The 19,311-nt window shown below is 33.7% G+C and overlaps 1 protein-coding gene and 1 pseudogene across 1 annotated transcript; one reads left to right on the top strand and one right to left on the bottom strand.

Annotated features, from left to right (window-relative positions):
• On the bottom strand, positions 1-3,017 carry LOC148788600 (uncharacterized; annotated as a pseudogene).
• An 11,616-nt stretch (positions 3,018-14,633) lies between these two features.
• On the top strand, positions 14,634-17,267 carry LOC105157401 (transcription factor bHLH162-like). Its single transcript, XM_011073814.3, has 3 exons — positions 14,634-14,894; positions 15,519-15,866; positions 16,657-17,267. The coding sequence occupies exons 1-3, from the start codon at positions 14,748-14,750 to the stop codon at positions 16,723-16,725; spliced, it is 564 nt and encodes a 187-aa protein (XP_011072116.1). The 5' UTR covers positions 14,634-14,747; the 3' UTR covers positions 16,726-17,267.
• Positions 17,268-19,311: the final 2,044 nt, after the last annotated feature.

The following is a 19,311-nucleotide window of genomic DNA, read 5'->3' as shown; positions in this document are numbered from 1 at the left end:
TTAATAAAATTAACATTGCATTAACTTAAAAAATTACAATTAAGGGTACAAATGTAATAGTTATTTATTTTGTACAATTGTAAAAAATTACATTAAATGTATAAATGTAAAAGTGTATATTTTTGTACAATTGTAAAAAATACAAAAAATATACAATTAATCCTGGCTACCCGGTACTGGCACATCCGATTGTGTTGAAGAATTTCTTTGTTGTGCTTGTTGTCGTGCACGCCTTTGCGCCCAATCCATCTCGTTGTGAATACGTGTTGTTTGATTTCGACCAGGGCGCGAAGAGATGCGAATAGTAGGATCGTGGACCAACTCAAATCCTGGTACATCCCAATAATCTTCGGAAGGTATAGGTTCAAATGACTTAGAATATGTATTCTTATAAGTCATTATATCATAATAATCCTTCACCATTGATGCAGCATTAATCATGAATGCAGCGCATACCTTTTGAGCGTGACTGCAAGGTATACCAAATTGAGTCCATTTGCCGCAAGAACATTCCCGGTTCGCAATTTTGACAACATGGGTGTTGACTCCATGTCCACCGTGACGTCTTGTAACAACTGAGGCGGACTGTTGGAACTGATGGTATTTGGTGACGGTATGTTCAACAGAATTTTAATGCCAACGTGTGAACATCTTATATACAAAATCCGTCCACAGTTGGTTGTTGGTCAACATTACAGTACTTCTTGCTAACCTCTCACGGAAATAATGGACTTCGCTGAAACGTCATCTCAGCAATTGCTGTCAACGGTAGGCGGCGAGCCCCTTTCAATACTCCATTTATGCATTCCGACATATTTGTCGTCAGAATTTCGCATCGCCATCCACCGTCATGTGATGCTGTCCATTTTTCCTTGTCGATCCTATCTAACCACTGAAACGCCTCGAGAGACTGTTTCTTTATCTCCTCCATAGTGCGATTGAATTTTCTGATCTGATATTCAAAGCCAGCTCTCCAACAAATATCCTTCAACACAATATTTTTGTATTTACTGTTGAAATTGGAACACACATGTCGCAAGCAATATCGGTGCACGCCGTTAGGTGGCACGAAATCCGGACATTCACGTACAGCTCTTGTGATACCAGCATGGCGGTCAGAAATAAGGCAGATACCCCATCGCCCTCGTATAATGTGTCTGCTCAATTGTCTAAGAAACCACTTCCAAGATAAAAGTGATTCTTCATCGACAACAGCAAAAGCAAGAGGAAGTACCTGTTGATTTCCATCCATGGCAGCAACAATCAACATCTTGTGCTTGTACTTTGTGTATAGATGGGTCCCATCTACACTGATAAGGTTGCGACAGTGTTGGAACCCTTCAATGCACGGCTTGAACGCCCAGAATGCGTACCCTATCACATATGCACCGATTGATGTGTCGCGGGCTTTATGTTGCCATTCAACAATCGTTCTTGGATTATATTTTTGGAGAGCTCCCAAGTATTTGGGTAGCTTTTGAACGGAGCTCTCCCATGTGCCATAAACCATCTCACGTGCCATTTTCAAACTGTACCATGCCTTTTGATATGCTATATCGTATCCGGTATGGTCTTTCACAGTCTGGATGACATGCTTGATTCCGTACGACGGGTTGCATTTTACATGTCCTAACAATAAAGAAGCAACATATACTCTATCTAAATTACTATGTTCGAGGGACATTTGATTCAATATACATGTATGGTCCCCTCTGTATTTTGTTATTGTCCACCTTCCCATTTTTGGTTTGTAAATGCCTCGTAGCTCCCATCTACACCGCATAGCTGCAAAAAATAAACACGAATCAGTCGAATAATTTTGTATGCTTAGACATATACGACAAAAATATATATATATATATACCTTCGGTGGTATGCCTACACAATACTTTCCACTTGGTCTTTGAACTCTCAGGTACCCAATACTCGCGTCGGGCATATCGTATTGAGTGATCTTTCACCGCCTCGATTAAAGCTTCTTTATTTTTGAAAAGCATTCCCACATCACGTCTGCCTTCGTTTTTATCATAAAATTTTGCATACCTTAAGTTCGGTACATCAATGGAATCCACTGGTACCTCCGGGAATGTTTGTTCAAAAAATGGTATGGAGCGGTAAAATGTTTCCTGAGAAGTTCGTTGTGGCGTAACCGGCTGAGAGGATGTTGACGTACCTTGTGCAACATTCTCGGCGACAACATTTATGTCAACATCTTCTATTCCATCCTCAGGTGGAATTGGATAATCCACTTCATCCGGTTCGGAAGCTGCATCTGATTCATTTGCCAGGCTGTCCGCAATAGGGTCTTCTGGCTCGGCAATGTGTTGTGCAGAAGTTGGTATATAATGGGAGGTGGATGGAGTATGTGAGTGGGTGGGCTCTGTGTAATTAAGTTCAATATTATCGAGCCCTTGTGTGACAGACACCACATTCGGAGTATAACAATCTGTATCATAATGTGATGTGCCTGCACCAAAATCGGGGTTAGAAGTACCTGCATCGAAATTAGAGTTATAGGTACCTGTGAAATTTTCGTAGTTGGAGGATGACGGAAATCCTTGGCTCGATAACATCGCCATGTATTCCCCCCATTGTTGACTCATTTGTGAGTTGTCATCCACCAACTGCCGGGAATTGAAAGCTCCCCAACCTCGGCCAATTTGTGGAGCATCGTCGTGCTGGATTTCCACCGTTTCGACGAATATTTCCATTAGTGGAAATCCAGCTGTAGGATCAGTAAAGAATGACAATGTATCGTCATCCTTTATTGGTATCAGTGTTTCCTTAATTCGCCCTAGGTATTGGCACGAATGTTTTGCAGAAACATTCAACGAAAATCGGGAGCTATCAACACCAATTTTTTTGTAGATTTTTGATAAAAATTGATCATAACTGGATGAACGAGGGATCCTCATTGCTGCAATGGGCGTCTGATCATATGTAACAGACCATCCATCGCTCGATAATTCGCCACCAAAATACAAAAAAATCTCAATGCGAGAAGATGAAGAAGCCATTTTGTTGCAAGTTTCTACGTAAAAATGAGGAACAAGATATGAATATATTGTAAGAAAAATCTCAATGCTTGAAACTAGATGACGGAAACAAGGGATGTACGCATATATATAGGCGGGTAGTAATGCATTTATTCAGGTAGGTCGCCTACCCGCCTTTACGAAGGCTGGTACACGACCTATAAAGGCTGGCAAAGGCTGGTATGTACCAGCCTTTAAAGAGACATATATATGTACATATTATATAAATATATTATATTAAAATATATTATAATAATATATACATATATAATAATATATAATATATAAATATTTATAATATAAATATAATATATATTATATATATAATATATAATATATAATAATATTATATGTATATATAATATATGTATGTATAATATATATTGGGCCAGCCCCCTTTAAAGGAGGGCTGGCGCTGCCAGCCTTAATCAAAGGCTGACCGCGGCCAGCCTTAAAATTAAGGCTGGCGCTGCCAGCCATTGATGCGGCCAGCCTTTAAATTTTTTTTAATTTTTTTTTAAATTAAAATTTTCCCCCACCCTCATCCTCCATTATAAATTGGACGGATGAAGGTGGGTGAAAACTCACTTCATCCACCAGCAAAAATTTTCACCCACCTTCATCTTATACCGTGAGTTTGTCTTCAATTTTTTTTCCACACAAATGGATAGACGATCAGTCTACGATCCTCGTGATAATACTGTATTATCTCAACAAGCCCAACATAGGTCTGACGATATTGCAGATGGTGACCTAGACGCCGTACTCATTTCACGGCGTGCGGATGGTACCTTTTGGAGCTACTTTAACCAAAATAATATGTCCGAGCGTGTACAAGAAATCCTACACCAAATAGGATTTTATGGAGTTTACAGGTGCGGACACCTTCAATTAAATCAACACTTCAACACTGCATTAGTGGAGAGGTGGCGATCGGAGACGCACACTTTTCATTTTCGTGTAGGGGAAGCCACAATTACCCTACAAGATGTACAAATAATTTGGGCACTCCCAATAGACGGCGAGCCGGTGACTGGAATTGATTTCGACCGCACAACACAACAATGGCAAGAATATTGCCTTACTTACATAGGCTTTAGCCCGGATGCAAATGTGTTGAAGGGCTCGAGATTACAGACATCGGCAATTACATCTCATTTGGCGGCGGTCCAAATTACTTATAATACTCCCCAGGCTGTCGTCGTTCAGTACGCACGTGCCGTTGCATTACTTTTATTTGGGGGATTGATGTGCCCAGATTCCTCAGGTAACTATGTCTCATTACTATATCTTTCAAAATTAGAAGATATAGAAACCGCGAGAAACTATAGTTGGGGGAGTGCTGTGCTGGCATTTTTATATCGCGAATTGTGCAATGCCAGCACAAAAGGCAAAGCGGCAATTGGTGGAGCGCTGCAATTGCTACAGGTAAAATTGACTTAAAAAGTCTTACACATTTTTTTTTTTTTTGCTATTGATATTCATTAATAACACATATTTGTATTGTTCGTGTAGATTGGTCACGGATTACGCCACTTTGTCCTGGACTTGGTGCCCAACGGCTATTTATGGGCCAAGTGCAAATGGACAACAATCGCTGGCTCCCAGCAGCACCATATGGTGCTGCTTGGAATTGTCAGCACACTTTCACCACTACAGTTCGGGGAACTATACGAGTCATACGAGAAATTTTGGATGAGATGCAGGCGAATCAGGTAACTAAATTTTAATATTATTCGTATATTTATACCGTGAATTAAATTCATACTAATTTACATTTTTGTTTTTATTACAGTTCATATGGCAGCCGTATGACATGGACTCGGATGTCATTATGGCTTACGCCGATGAATTGAACCCCCAGTTGTGGAGGTCATCTGTTCCGTTGATATTCTACGCAATAGTTGAAATGCATCGTCCCGAACGAGTTGTTCGCCAATTCGGGATGAGGCAGAATGTACCAAAATCGACGGATACCCGTGATATGAGCCTCCATCAGATTTCCCGTAAAAATCACGCGGGCGCAGATTGGTCTCTGCAACACATACAATACATCAATAGATGACAAAGACGATATGACACGGTTGTACATAGGCCACTCATTTCTAATAGAAGGGAAACAGAACGAGGTTATTAGGAGTGGTACTACAACATAACTAGAAATTTCGTGTCATCATCTACTGATAGACGTGTGGAAAGCGGGTACCAACCTGGAGAAGCACCTATGTTGCAAGTTGTGGTACGTTATTATATAATATTACATGTTTTATTTTATATATATTTTTAACAACACAAGGCTAATTATTTTTCTACACTTTTCAGGCAAATGAGGTGAATGGCCTTGAAACTTTATGTCGATCTAGACCACCAAATATCGAAGGATATAGTCAATTGGTGGATAGATTTGAACATGGGTTACATATTATCAAGGAGGCTATAACCCAACAGCCACAACAAATTGCTTCTCCATCCGATGATGCTCCCACAACATCCCACAGGCAAAGAAGAAGTTCTAGCCGAATGTCAACTGGTTCAGTTGAACGTCGTGATATTGGGGTGGATATAGCTGGTCCTTCTACAGTATATCCGCCTCAAGATTATTATATGCCTCAACCATCTCAAGGTGATTGGTTTCAATCGACTCCATATATGTCAAATCAAACACAAGATTTTTCTCTTGACCTTGGTCTTGATTTTAATCAACCATATACACAAGGATATAATATTTCACCAATTCCATTTCCATCATTTGGTGCATATCGTGACAATGTGGAGTCAAGTTCTGAAACATCAAGTCGATTTGTTGGTGAAGAAAATGAGGCGCAAAATGAGCCAGTTCAAAATGTGGGCGAGGAAATTAGAAGACCTCGACGTCAACGCCATAGACAACATTGTGGAACGGGTGGACATTTTTGATATTTGTAATTGTATACATTTAATGTAATTTTTTACAATTGTACAAAATAAATAACTATTACATTTGTACCCTTAATTGTAATTTTTTAAGTTAATGCAATGTTAATTTTATTAATTTTGGATTTTAGTATATTGTTAAAATTAATTATATATAAATTAAATTATATAATAATAATTGAAACGAAAAAAAAAAAAAGAAAGAATTCCCAAGTCGGGAAACAGAATCCCGACTTCAAGTCGGGATTCAGGATCCCGACTTGGAGTCGGGTTTCAGAATCGTCGGGATTTTGTTTCCCGACTTGGGGAATTCTGCATTTTTTCCCCTTTATTTAATGACGAGTCGCGATTTGAAATCGCGACTTGTCATGTTTTTGTTATATATTTAAAAATAATTATAATAAAATAAATTTTTTTTTATAATAAAAAAATAATTAACTCAGTCATTCAAGGGGTAGCCGTCTCTCGGTCTACTCCTCCTATTTCCCATCTTGTCTTCGCTGATGACACACTTATTTTCTGCCAAGCCACACCGGAAGCACTATCTCGTCTTCAACTTATCTTGACCTCCTTTGATAGTGCTTCGGGCTGAAAATTGACAAAAACAAATCCGCGATAGTGTTTAGCAAAAATGTGGAGGAGGGGCCCTAACTCGGATTGGTAGAAATCTTGGGGATGTCGATAGAGCTTAAGCACGATAAGTATCTTGGCCTTCCAATGGTGCCTGATCTTTCCAAAAAGGAGCTGTTTGAGGAGATCAAGGAGCGTCTATGGCTAAAATCACATAACTCTCCTCGAAATATTTCTTTTTAATGAATGAAAATACAAACAAATTTGGATGAAAGTACTGCGATTTGGTATGATCTAATTAAATTTGGTTATATCTCTTTACAATCCACTTTCTCTAATAAATATATTTGGATTTATTATTCAGAAATGTATAAAAAATATGATGATGTTCGTATTCAAGTGGTATGAAACTAACATAGAAAAATACATGGTTCATTTTAAACTGTATTTATGTTCATATAATTTTTTTTTATTTATTTAACACAATTATAGTATTACGATTATTGTTACCAGAAGTGGCGTGCGAATGTCTATGACTATAAGTATGCGAGCAAGTGAGATTATTATTACCCTTAATGTATTTAATTTTCTTTCAATGCAAACAAAAGAAAAATGTGTATAATTTTGTTAACAATGTTTATATTTGTATTTTTTTGTAAATATTTAAATTTATGTATCTCGAATCATATATTTATTTAGATATATATGTACATATATTTCATTTTTTTTATATATATATTTTTACTTTATGCTTTGCATTATATTGACCAAATATGTAACTCAAATATATTGTATACGTTCATATTTTTATCATAATTCTTTTATTTGTTCACACATCGTATGGGCGTGTACAGTCACAGAAAAAGAGAAAATTAGTGACAAAAAACTACAAATTACAATTTTAACACTATCTAATTATATATATTTTTGATAACAAAAAGATTTATTTTGTGATAATAATATTTTCTATAGTTTTTTTATCATAACTATTTTGTGAAAACTATAATTAGTAAAAATTAGTGACAAAAAACCGTGTATAAAGTTGTCATTGTAACCAGTTAGTGACATTAATATAATGCGGGGAAATAACATTTTTGGTCTTATTTGTTATGAGATTTTCACTTTTGATCCTATAACTTTATAAAAATAGTACTTTTGGTCCCATGACACTTTTTCATTAGATATTTAATCAAAAAGACGACGTGCCCGTTAACTTCATGGCACCATAAAGTGCTATGTTTAAATAATAATGGGACTAAAAATGAAAATTCCATAATCAACTAGATTAAAAGTATAAAGATTCTAATTAACAGAAAGGTGCAATGAGACCAAACGTGCAATTTTCTAGTCATGAGATCAGATGCATTCAAAAATCGTGGGTCCAATTGATATGGACTACACTCAAAGTTTGAGCCGAAGCAAATGTCAATTCTAAAGGGAGGACCCGCAAAAAAGGCGTTAGCGTTTTGACGCCCAAGTTAGTATAGGATTTAGGAGAAAAATAATCGCAAGAAATAAATGTAATGAGAAATTGTGATAGAGCAAGCAATTTCAGGAGAGAAATCATGCTAAGAGTGCAATTCGAATGCTAAAACAAGAAGGAAAATTGGTTTTCCAGATTTTGGAGGAGTCCTTGTAGACAGATTGAAGGACTGAAGAAGGCGTCCCTTCTTGAAGGTTTGTCTATTGGGGGGATGCTGGCTGAGGGGCTCTGTTTGTAAGCTGCATTTCCAAAAAAAAAGAGGAAAAATCTGGGGATAAGACACAATCTTATCTCCTACTTGACTTGAGCAGCACGTCTTTAGTTGGGGGAAGACTCCTTTTACATAAGAACTCCTACTTCTACAAGGAGTCTTTCTAGGTTAAGGAGTCTAACTTCTCGAGGGCGCTGCTCTTTTTCTCGGCTAGGTTTGGAAGATGGGTTTGAGATCTGGTAGGCTTTTACCAGGCTTCCTTCTTGGGCCGAACTGGGCTTCCCTCTTAGTTTGAGCCTGGTGTACTAGGTTTTCCTCTTGGGCTTAACCTAGTAATTTTTCAGTGGACAATCGTCATGATGTGGGCCTCATAAGATATTACGGGCCTCTTATTTCTTTCTTTTTTTTTTTTTTGGATCGTTTGGACCTTTTTGATCAATCTATTTTTATGCACATCAAGATCAAAAGTGACAATTCCACGACGAGATCAAATTTAAAAACCCGAAATTACAATACTAAAAATATTATGTCTCCTATATACTGTCGATCAAGTGCATATACCATATAAATACTTTTGCACATACATACATATCCACCACTGGTACATATTACCATTATTTTGCCTAATCAGAAAAAATACGTAGGTGAGATATGCGATTACGTATATGAGACGCGTCACAATATGATGGACGAAAGCGCAGACGCGTTCACATCATAAATCATGTTGGACTACAGACAAGTCGGTGCAAACGCGGGGCTCAAGCAATTGGTCAACTTTTGAACACTCCGAACTCATGTACGATGGAGATCTCAAAGTCAAGCCAAAAATTTGGAATATAGCTTCGTACAATCAATCGTACATCGTATTATACAAACGTAAGATTTTTACCAAACCGTCTGTTATTATTGTTTTTTTCTAAACTTTAATATTCGATTTGATTTCAATTTTTTTTTTATCGTCAAATCGAACTAAACATTAAACTTTAAAAAATATATATTATATTATAAATATTATAAAAAATAGATACTTTAATATTTGTATTTATAATAGTAATTAATAATTTTATGATTAAATACATACTTAATTAATAATTATTGCTTAAACAAATAAAATTATATATTTTTTTTCAATTTTTGATTAATTCGATAATATAATAAAACAAAATAAAAATAAATTCAATTTTCATTGAATCGAACCAAACATTTTAATTTAGTACGTATTCAATATGCTATTTTAGCATAACAAAATTTTAGTTAATCGAAATTTCGGTTGGATTAAACCGAAATGCACACTATACTATTAGCAATTTATGCTCAAATGTTGATGAACAGATCATTTATGAACTTGTTACAAACATGGTCGAGTACTATTTTAATCCTGGAATTAATGAAAGTTATAATTTTTTTTGGGTAAATTACATTAACACCATCTGAGATTAAGTAAAATACACAAACACCTTCTGATTTTTTGTAAATTTACAATCACACCCCATGAGGTTATAATCATAATTACAATTATGCTCCCTATTCAAATACAAAGTTTACATAAATACACCTGAAGATTCACACTAACACCCTTCAAGAGATGCAGCTATAATTTTGCAAAAGACTGGGTATTTATGTAATTTGACTTAACCTCAGAGAGTGTCAATTTAATATGTATTTTTTTAAAAAATAAGTTGGTACATTAATCCATTTGGCTGGAATGACATGTACGCCTCACGGGATGTGGCGGGAATCCTCGATTTTTAGGGTTCCCACGAAGCACACGTGCCACATCCTAGTCAGATTTTTCATATTGCGTCGTTTTTCTTTTTTTAAAAAAATTGCAAGGTTTAATAAATTAGCCTCCTCCTATACGGAATTTCTTTCACAAATTCTATTTAGTCAAATTAAATTAATTATATGACAAGTATAATATATTTATTATATAATTAATTATTTTTTAGAACTGTATGTCAATTACATAACAAGCAAATAACACTTATCATATAATTTATTGAGATATGATCAAATATTAGAGTGTGAGCATTAGTTGCGTACCTGACCTTTTAAATGTTTGATTATTTATAGTTATACTCCACTTCTATGGATTTAGATTAGAATCTACTGTAAGGTATAAATGTTGAGAGATTTCATTTTTAATTTTCAATTTTTAATATAATAATTAAAATAAGAATATATTTATTTATATGTATTTTTATAAAAAGTATATTAATTTGATATTATAATTTAATATAAAACACAATTTTATTAATTAATTTAAATAAATTTTTATTTCACACGAAAAATTAATTATTCCCAACGATTTAAAAATATCTAGCAAAATAATATTATCTATTATGATCAGATAAAATCAGTGAGCGCGAACTTAAGTTTCACCATGGTTAAATTAAATAATATCCGTGATGGTTTTATTCATGGTCAAAATATTTGTCATCGTCTTTAGTTGTAACAGATATTTTGTAACCTCACTTGCAAAAATAATGACAAATATATACACTAGAAAAAAAGAATTTTATTGGAACGACTTTTGTAACGGCTTTTTTTATTCTTTTTGTAATGACTTTTTTATTTGCAGAGGCTTTTATAATGGAAAGGCCTACCGCGGTTAGCTTTTGTAACGGTCACTGGAACGACCTCTAGTGGCCGTTACAGACCTGGTAATATGGAAAAAAATTGTTGAGAATGGTATGGAAAATGGCAGCTGGGACACAGATTAGCAGCACCAGAAAACACAGCAGCAGAACTAGAGCAGCAGAAGAAAGAAGAAACGTATTTTTGCTGTTAACGTTTTTGTATAACTGATTGTGAGGCTGTGGCATATGAGTTGTTAGCCGTGTGGCGCTGACATGTACGAGTTAGTTTATTAGTTGGCTGGGCTAGTTTTTTCATGTTAGTTTTCTTCCTATTTAAACCCAGAAGCACTGCGTTTTGTGCTGTGTAACATTTTTCTGAGAACATTCATTCACTGATATGAATTTTATGGCTTCTCTTGCACAAAATATCTTGTTTGCTTGTTTCAACATGGTATTAAAGCCTTCGTAACGAAGGACTCTGCAGTATCAGGCGCAGTCACATGGAAAACTAAAAAGCAGTGCACAGTGTCTCGTTCATCTGCCAAAGCCGAGTACCGGAGTATGGCTGCCACTATATGTGAGTTGAAGTGGATTTCGTTTCTCCTTCGTGATTTTGGCATCTCTGTTAATGCACCTATTCCCTTTCACTGTGATAATCAAGTCGCTTTGCATATTATGGCCAATCCCGTGTTTCATGAGCGCACTAAACATTTGGACATCGATTGTCATATTGTTCGTAATTCTTATAAGGATGGTTTTCTTGATCCTGTGTTCGTCCGTAGCAAAGACCAAATTGCTGATTTGTTCACGAAATCATTGTTCGTTGCTCTTTTTCAAGCTTTGGTGTGCAAGTTGGGCTTGCTTCAAGGGGTCCGAAGTCCAACATGTGGGGGGGGGGGGGGGTGTTGAGAATGGTATGGAAAATGGCAGCTGGGACATAGATTAGCAGCACTAGAAAACAGAGCAGCAGAACCAGAGCAGCAGAAGAAAGAAGAAACGTTTTTTTTGCTGTTAACATTTTTGTATAACTGATTGTGAGGATGTGGCATATGAGTTGTTAGCCGTGTGGCGCTGACGTGTACGAGTTAGTTTATTAGTTGGCTGAGTTAGTTTTTTCTGTTAGTTTTCTTCCTATTTAAACCCAGAAGCACTGCGTTTTGTTCTGTGTAACATTTTTCTGAGAACATTCATTCACTGATATGAATTTGATGGTTTCTCTTGCACAATATCTTGTTTGCCTGTTTCAACAAAAATAAATTTAGAATTGCTTTTGTAACGGCTCTGTTGAATTTGATTTAGTTGTTATTGTAACGGCCTTTGCCACTGTTTTTGTAGCCGTCTTTTTCACTGCTTTTGTAATGTCTTTTTGCCAAATTGATAACTATTTTTGGCATAATTTTTATAACGGCCTGTCGATTTTATATGTTCTTGATGTATTACAAAAGCCGTTACAAATTCAGTTATAAAAAACTATTATTTATTTAATATATTTTAATATATATTTTATTTAATATATTTCAATATTTATTTTTATAAAATTAACTAAATAAATTTATATAAAAATATATAATATAACAAAAAATAATAATAATTTAATTATAAAAATAAAAATATTATTACAAATGTATTTTTACATAATACAAAAAAAGTCCTAATCTAAATTATTGTCCCCAACAGTCGCGTGCTCGTCATCGTTGTCGGCTGCGGGAGGATCAACTGCAGGTTAGGACACTAGATGATCGGACCAATTCAGATTGATGCTTTGGATGTACTGCTCGATCATTTGCACCAGACCACAGATGGCGTCATAATCCCACCAGTATGGTATATGAAAAATCGACAAATAAAAAAATATAATTATTTGATAATTTTAATTAAAATTAAATAATATTATACTTACCTTCAGCTTCTGAAACCAGAATAGCTATTGCTCCTATGAGATCGGCAAGATGGTAGCGAAGCACCAATAGTCTATAATTTCATATTGTCTTGTACACATTTAAATTTGGTATGAATCAGGTACCCAGATGTAAAAATATCGTATTTTTCAATTTGAATTTTAAAAATGGCTGATTTTTTATAACTGCTTTTGTAACGGCCGATGTAATTTACCTTTATAACAACCTTTATAACAATATTTGTAACGGCCAATCGAATTTATTCCCACCATTTTTTTAATTTCGATTTCAAAAATATTATATTGTAACGGCTTCTGTAACGACTACATATAAATTGGCTTTTACAAATACCATTTCCCACCATTTTTTCCATCTTAATTCGAAACGGTCATTGTAATAGTTTCTTGTTGGTTTGGCCACTCCAAAGATTAAATTATTTTGCAATGGCTTCTGGAACTTTTCATCTTCTGTTATTTTATGACGGCTTTTGTAATAACCTCTAATAGAAAATATATTCTAATTATCACGATTTTTATAATAATGTCTTTTTTTGTATATTTTTCCGCACTTTTTTTCACTGTCATTGTAACGACTCCTTATTTTACCTAAAAGCCGTTACAATAAAAATCAAGCCGTTATAAAAATCATAGCAAATTAGCAGTGATCAATAAATTGTAACGGTTTTACGGACACCATATACTTGTAACGAGCTTAGTAATGTTTATGGCCATTACAAAAGAAATATATTTTTTTCACCCCTCAATGACGTCAGCACCTCCAATCCGTTACAACAAATGCATTTTTTTGTAGTGTATAGTTGCTTACCCATAATTAATTAATATTTGCCACAATCTTTTTACTCTAACCATGATAATTAATTATAATAAAAAGTCATATTTCTTTTAAAGAAAGAAGATACCCTACAATAGTTAACCATATATAATTAATATTGGATTAAATTCATTTTAAACCCCTGTGATATGTAAAAATATAAAAAATCTCCTATAAAATTTTTAATATAAAAAATCACTCCTATATTATGAATAAATGACCACACAGCCCCTTGGTCACTTGAGCCTATTTTTTTTTTAAAATAATTACTAAAAATGCCCCTCCCAATCAATCAATAAAACTAAGCCTATTAATATATAATTATTTTATACCTTGCATATTTACTTTTCCACAACGGTCTCAATTAATTTTATTAATAACGTGTTATTCACACCCATGTATTTTATTAATTTTGATTAATTATTCATTTTTTCTTTTTTCTATTTTTCAACAAATAGATATAATACAAAAATAATTATAAATATAAATCCAGTGCCGTATTCGTTAGTACTTTTCATTATGTATTTCAATTATTATGTAAAATTAACATCATATATACATATATATGTATACATAGGTCACTATAGAAAGTACAACATTTAATCATAGCTAATTATCACCGTTAGAAATTAATAGACATAGTAAAAAGTCATTGACTACAACCATGCAACAGTTATTGGCCTTAGTTTTTACGAGTGTGGCTAATACATTTGTTATGACTCATAGCTATGGTAAAAATAATTTTCATGGTGAATGAATTAAATTTTTGCATCAACTTATATTTAATGGTGATTAATAATAATTATTTACTCCAAATTAATCTAGCTATAACCAATAAAATCATAATCAATAATAGATTTTGTTGTAGTGTGTGAAATACGTAGAAGATAACAGTAGTAATCAAACTACTTGAGTGTGGGGACAGTGGGGCTCTTTGATGTTTGACTATGAACACTCTTTTTTCTTCCTCATACATGCACGACCACGTTCTTACCAGGACCCTTCTTTCTTCCCGGTGGGAAACGTAGTGTTTTTTAGTTACATTCTTATCTGCATGCCATCTTCTCAATGCACACCTATATATATGTGTGTGTGTAATAAAATAATGGAACTGACTTTCTGTTCTCAAACATACTCTAATTTTGTTCTTGATCAGTATTTGATTTTAATGTGAGGAAATATATATATATATATATATATATTGTGTCGTATTGACGACGGAGAGAGATGAAGAACGAAAGTGGGACGAGTAGTAGTGCAGGGAGTAAGGTTGAGAGAAAGATTATTGAGAAAAACAGAAGAATTCAGATGAAAGATCTTTGCCTGAAGCTGGTTTCCCTCATCCCTCCTCAGCATTCCAGACCAGCTGAAAAGGTATGTCATGAGTCCGTCACTCTGTGTTGTGTGTGTTTCTAGGTCGATCGATGGATGTTTCTTTTTTTTTCTTTTCTGTCGGAAGTATGATGAAAACCCTAGTGAAACAAATTACGAAGGTAATTTGTTATGTCATGAGTCCGTCACTCCGTGTTGTGTGTGTTTCTAGGTCGATCGATGGATGTTTCTTTTTTTTTCTTTTCTGTCGGAAGTATGATGAAAACACTAGTGAAACAAATTACGAAGGTAAATAAAAAGGGTTCTCGATCGACCAGAAGGTTATATATATAAAAATGTGCAATTTTAGTGTTGTAATTTAAGAGGCGATATTTTTTGTTTTGTACACGATAATTTAAGACAATTGTTAACCAAAGTTTTCAGATCGATAAATGAAAACCCCAGTATTCATTTAAAAGATAATCGCGATATTTGCATATTTGAGGCGTCCTAAACAAAACCAGACATATACAAGAATTGACCTAGTATTAGGTTGTCTAATTGATCAAAACATCGATGGTCTTCGTTTATAAACCTAATTAAAATCCTGAAAACTAGGAATCAGATTTGCATTACCCTCGTTCCATTCATCATCCAGAGTCGTAACTATACATGTGTCACGAGCAGGAGAATTTGACGCAGCAAGATCAACTAGAACAAGCTGCTTCTTACATCCAACAACTAAGTGCAAGAGTAGAGGAGATGAGGAGAAGGAAGGCACAAGCACTGGCTGCAGCAGCAGCTGCAGCTAATGCTAGTACCAAGAGAGGCCCTCCTAGTACAAGTAGATTAGTATCACCAGTTCTGAAATTCAGGGTTTTCGGACAGAGCTTGGAAGTTGTTTTGATCAGTGGACTTACGAGAAATTTCAGTCTGCATAAAGTCGTTAGCATACTTGAAGACGAAGGAGCTGAAGTCAACACCGTCAACTTGTCGACTATTGGCGACAAGGTTTTCCATACCATCCATGCTCAGGTTGATCTAAGGTTTAATTGTATTTATATTTTAGTTCTCCAACTTACTTAGGTAACATTAATTAATTAGCCCTATACGTTTTAATTCTCGTGATTTCAGGACAAAGTTGATCGAAAAGTGAAATCACCTTGATAACTTTATAATTTTCGATCAATTTTGTCCTGAAATCCCAAAAGTTTAAAACATACAATTAGTTACAGGAACCAAAATCTCAAAAGATCATAATTACAGGACTAAAAATGCATTTAATCCTTATTTTTGAAAAATAATTACACTAAAACCCCTTAATATTAATTTAATCACATTATTATAAGAAATGTCCTCGATTTGATAAAAAAAAATTAAACTATACTTCGATGCTGTTTTATGTTGTACATACAGATGGTGAGGGGGAATATGTAATGTAAAACTTGGTGGCAAGGTTGTCAGTGTATTTTTCAAAAATTGAGGGACTTTTTTTATAATATGCTAAAAATTTATATTACAAGAGATTTCCATGATTTTGGAACATTAAACTACTCCCCTTTGATGTTTCAGTACATTATATGTTCCTCTCTGGAAGCCCAGAGATAATGAGGAAGAATTAATATGGAATGTAAAACTTGAATGTAGGGGTGTTAAGTGTGATTTTTCAAAATTGAAATCATATATACTTTTGATAATATTGCTAAAATTTTGGGGTGAGTACGTAATTTTTTCCTAATTCTATTGATTATTAATTGCACGTTCCTTTCTCCCTCTTTGTCTGATCACATAAAATAACAAAAAAACATGCTTCATTATTTGGCAGGTAAAAGTTTCCCGAGTTGGTATGGATACCTCAAGGATGTCTGAAAGGTTGCACGAATTGATTTCCTAAAGATATCAGTATTTATTCCTATTGGTATACATATATATTTATATATATATATATATATATATTACTGAAATAAATGAGGAAATAGTACTTTTCACACACTTTTCGTTCCATTAATTGCCAGATTATCATTATAATGGTTTCATAAGTTACAAAAAATTTCATTTTTGAGCCATTTCATTAGATTCCATTAGTATTTTGAATGGAAAAAGCCACGTGATCGTTATCCAGAAAGCTGAATTAGAGTTAACGTATGACCACGTCGCATTTTTAATTAAAATACTAATGAAATCTGATGAAAGATTTAAAAGTGAGAATATTTATAATTTATGAGGCTATTAATGAAAATTCTGTAATTAATAAAACAAAAAGTATATTAAATTTAAAATACAGGACGAAAAGTACAATTTCCACATACTATTTTGGGCAGGTGTTTATTTATAGTCTCATGATGTAATTAATGATATCATGGTATTGCGTCTAGAAGCTAGAAATCTTGTAATAAATGTCTACATGCAATGATTTAAGGTTGAAATTGTCTATGTGAAATTAAGATAGTTTTACTCCTATGTCATAAAGTTAAATAGGAACATGTCAACCATTAATATTATGGTCCAAATAATATGTGATTTATATGTGTTTAATTTTTAAGAAATATTCGAATTAATATCTTTTATAGTGAATTTACGAAAATGCTATCCTAAACGAACAAATTAAGAATGCTTTAAATCTATGGGATGCGAGACCTGCAAAACGAACAATCATCAGAACCACACTGAAAAATTCTCGATAATTGCTTTTCAATGTTTAAGTCAGATAAGTAGTTTAGAGAAAAGTACTTAATTAGGTCAAAGGAATATTGGGAAAGCAAAAGCTGTATCTGAAGTATGGAGGACGACTATTTATAAATTTTCCCCAATTGTACTATTAAAGTGATTGAACGACCACGGTAGGTTCATACATATTGCGGTTTTGGAGTTATCGAAATTAGATCGTAAAAACCCTAAATGAAAGATATAAATACGGAGCTTGTCTACAAACTTTGGATATGATTAGCCCATATACACGTGTGTTTTTTTTGCTTTGCGGGGGGAGATAATTACACCACCCTCTCATGAGATTTTATGAAACTATACGTAGATTTTTTGTATATTTAGTATTTTGATATTTATTTTTATTTAATAAATAAATTCATCGTCCGTTAGTTAAAAATAATAAAACTCACTGACATCAGCAGAAAATTAAATAAAAATTTATATTTATTCTCAATTAATTGAACAAATCTTCTGCGAGGAAATTGATTGAAAAAAGTGGAGTGATGCTATATATATTAAATGACTTGTACGCCATTAATGTTTGACTGATCGACTATATGATGTGTTTTTTGTTACAAAAATTGCTTTTAATGTGGTTACAATAAGATGTCAACATAAAAAAGTCACGTTGTTAAATAGGAATATTCAGCTTTCGATTGAGAGTTTAATACATGGAAAAAATGGTGTTCATAGAAAGTGTGCGTTTGACGGAACTTATTTAGGGGTACCCATTTGAAAATACTTCAAATAGATGTTTATCTACTTATTATTAAAAATAAGTTTATGTTACAAAAAAAAAATGGATATTAGTAATAAAATATTAAAAAATGGATACCTTTTGGCTTTGTCACTTTTGCTGTTTTTCTTTATCTAGTTGCTTGTTGTTATATCTTTTGCAGGTCTTATAAACCCCGTTCATAGGTCCAAAGGCGGTCAGCCATACAAACATGATCTCCACATTAATACTAATGTTCATTATTTATCCTTTTGGAACATTACACACACTCTGGCTTGGCCTTTTTGTACAGATTTATTTGCAGGTGCTATGCGATCCACAATGTGGTGGGATAACAAAAACCTTTTTGACTCGCCATAATTTTTTAGTACACCTGTTCGGGTCTTTTGTTGTAAGGGAGCAGTACTCCTTATTTATTGTTGCTCTATTTGTAAGAGAGTAGTACTCCTTATTAATGGCTTTTCTAGAAATTTTAGGGAGGTAGCTCTTCCCGCCGTAACTATTTTGTGCATTTTAATATAAAAGGACTGGGGACTCCGAAAAGCTCCCCCACCTTTAGGTGGTTTTTGTTAAAAATAAAATAAAAGCGATAATAATTTTTATCTCGTTATTATATAATTATTAATAATAAATATTGTGTAATTAGATACAATTAGTAATACATCTATAATGACAGCACAAAATAGAGATAACTATTATTTGTCACTATGTCGTCATTGTACATTAATCACTCATTTGGTGACAGCTTTGTGGGCATCTTTTGTCAGTAATTTGTGCTGATAACATTTTTTTTAAATAATTACTAAAACCATGAAATTCATTAGTAATACAACAAAATAAATATTCTTATCACTAAATATATACAATTAGTAATAATATTAAAATTATCATTTGATTTATTGTTTTTTTTGTCGCTAATCTTCTATTTTTTTTTAGTATGAAAAGAGCTTTTTGAATCTATAATTTTGCTTTCCAAGTGCTTAAAGTAAACTGAATTAAGGCAAAAGTAATTAGTAGCTATTTGTACTAAATTTGTAA

This window comes from Sesamum indicum, linkage group LG3 (genome assembly GCF_026168435.1).
Source record: "Sesamum indicum cultivar Baizhima isolate 11 linkage group LG3, ASM2616843v1, whole genome shotgun sequence".
Lineage (NCBI taxonomy): Eukaryota > Viridiplantae > Streptophyta > Magnoliopsida > Lamiales > Pedaliaceae > Sesamum > Sesamum indicum.
The sequence above is the reverse complement of the archived record's forward strand: the minus strand, read 5'-3'. Positions and strand labels throughout refer to the sequence as shown.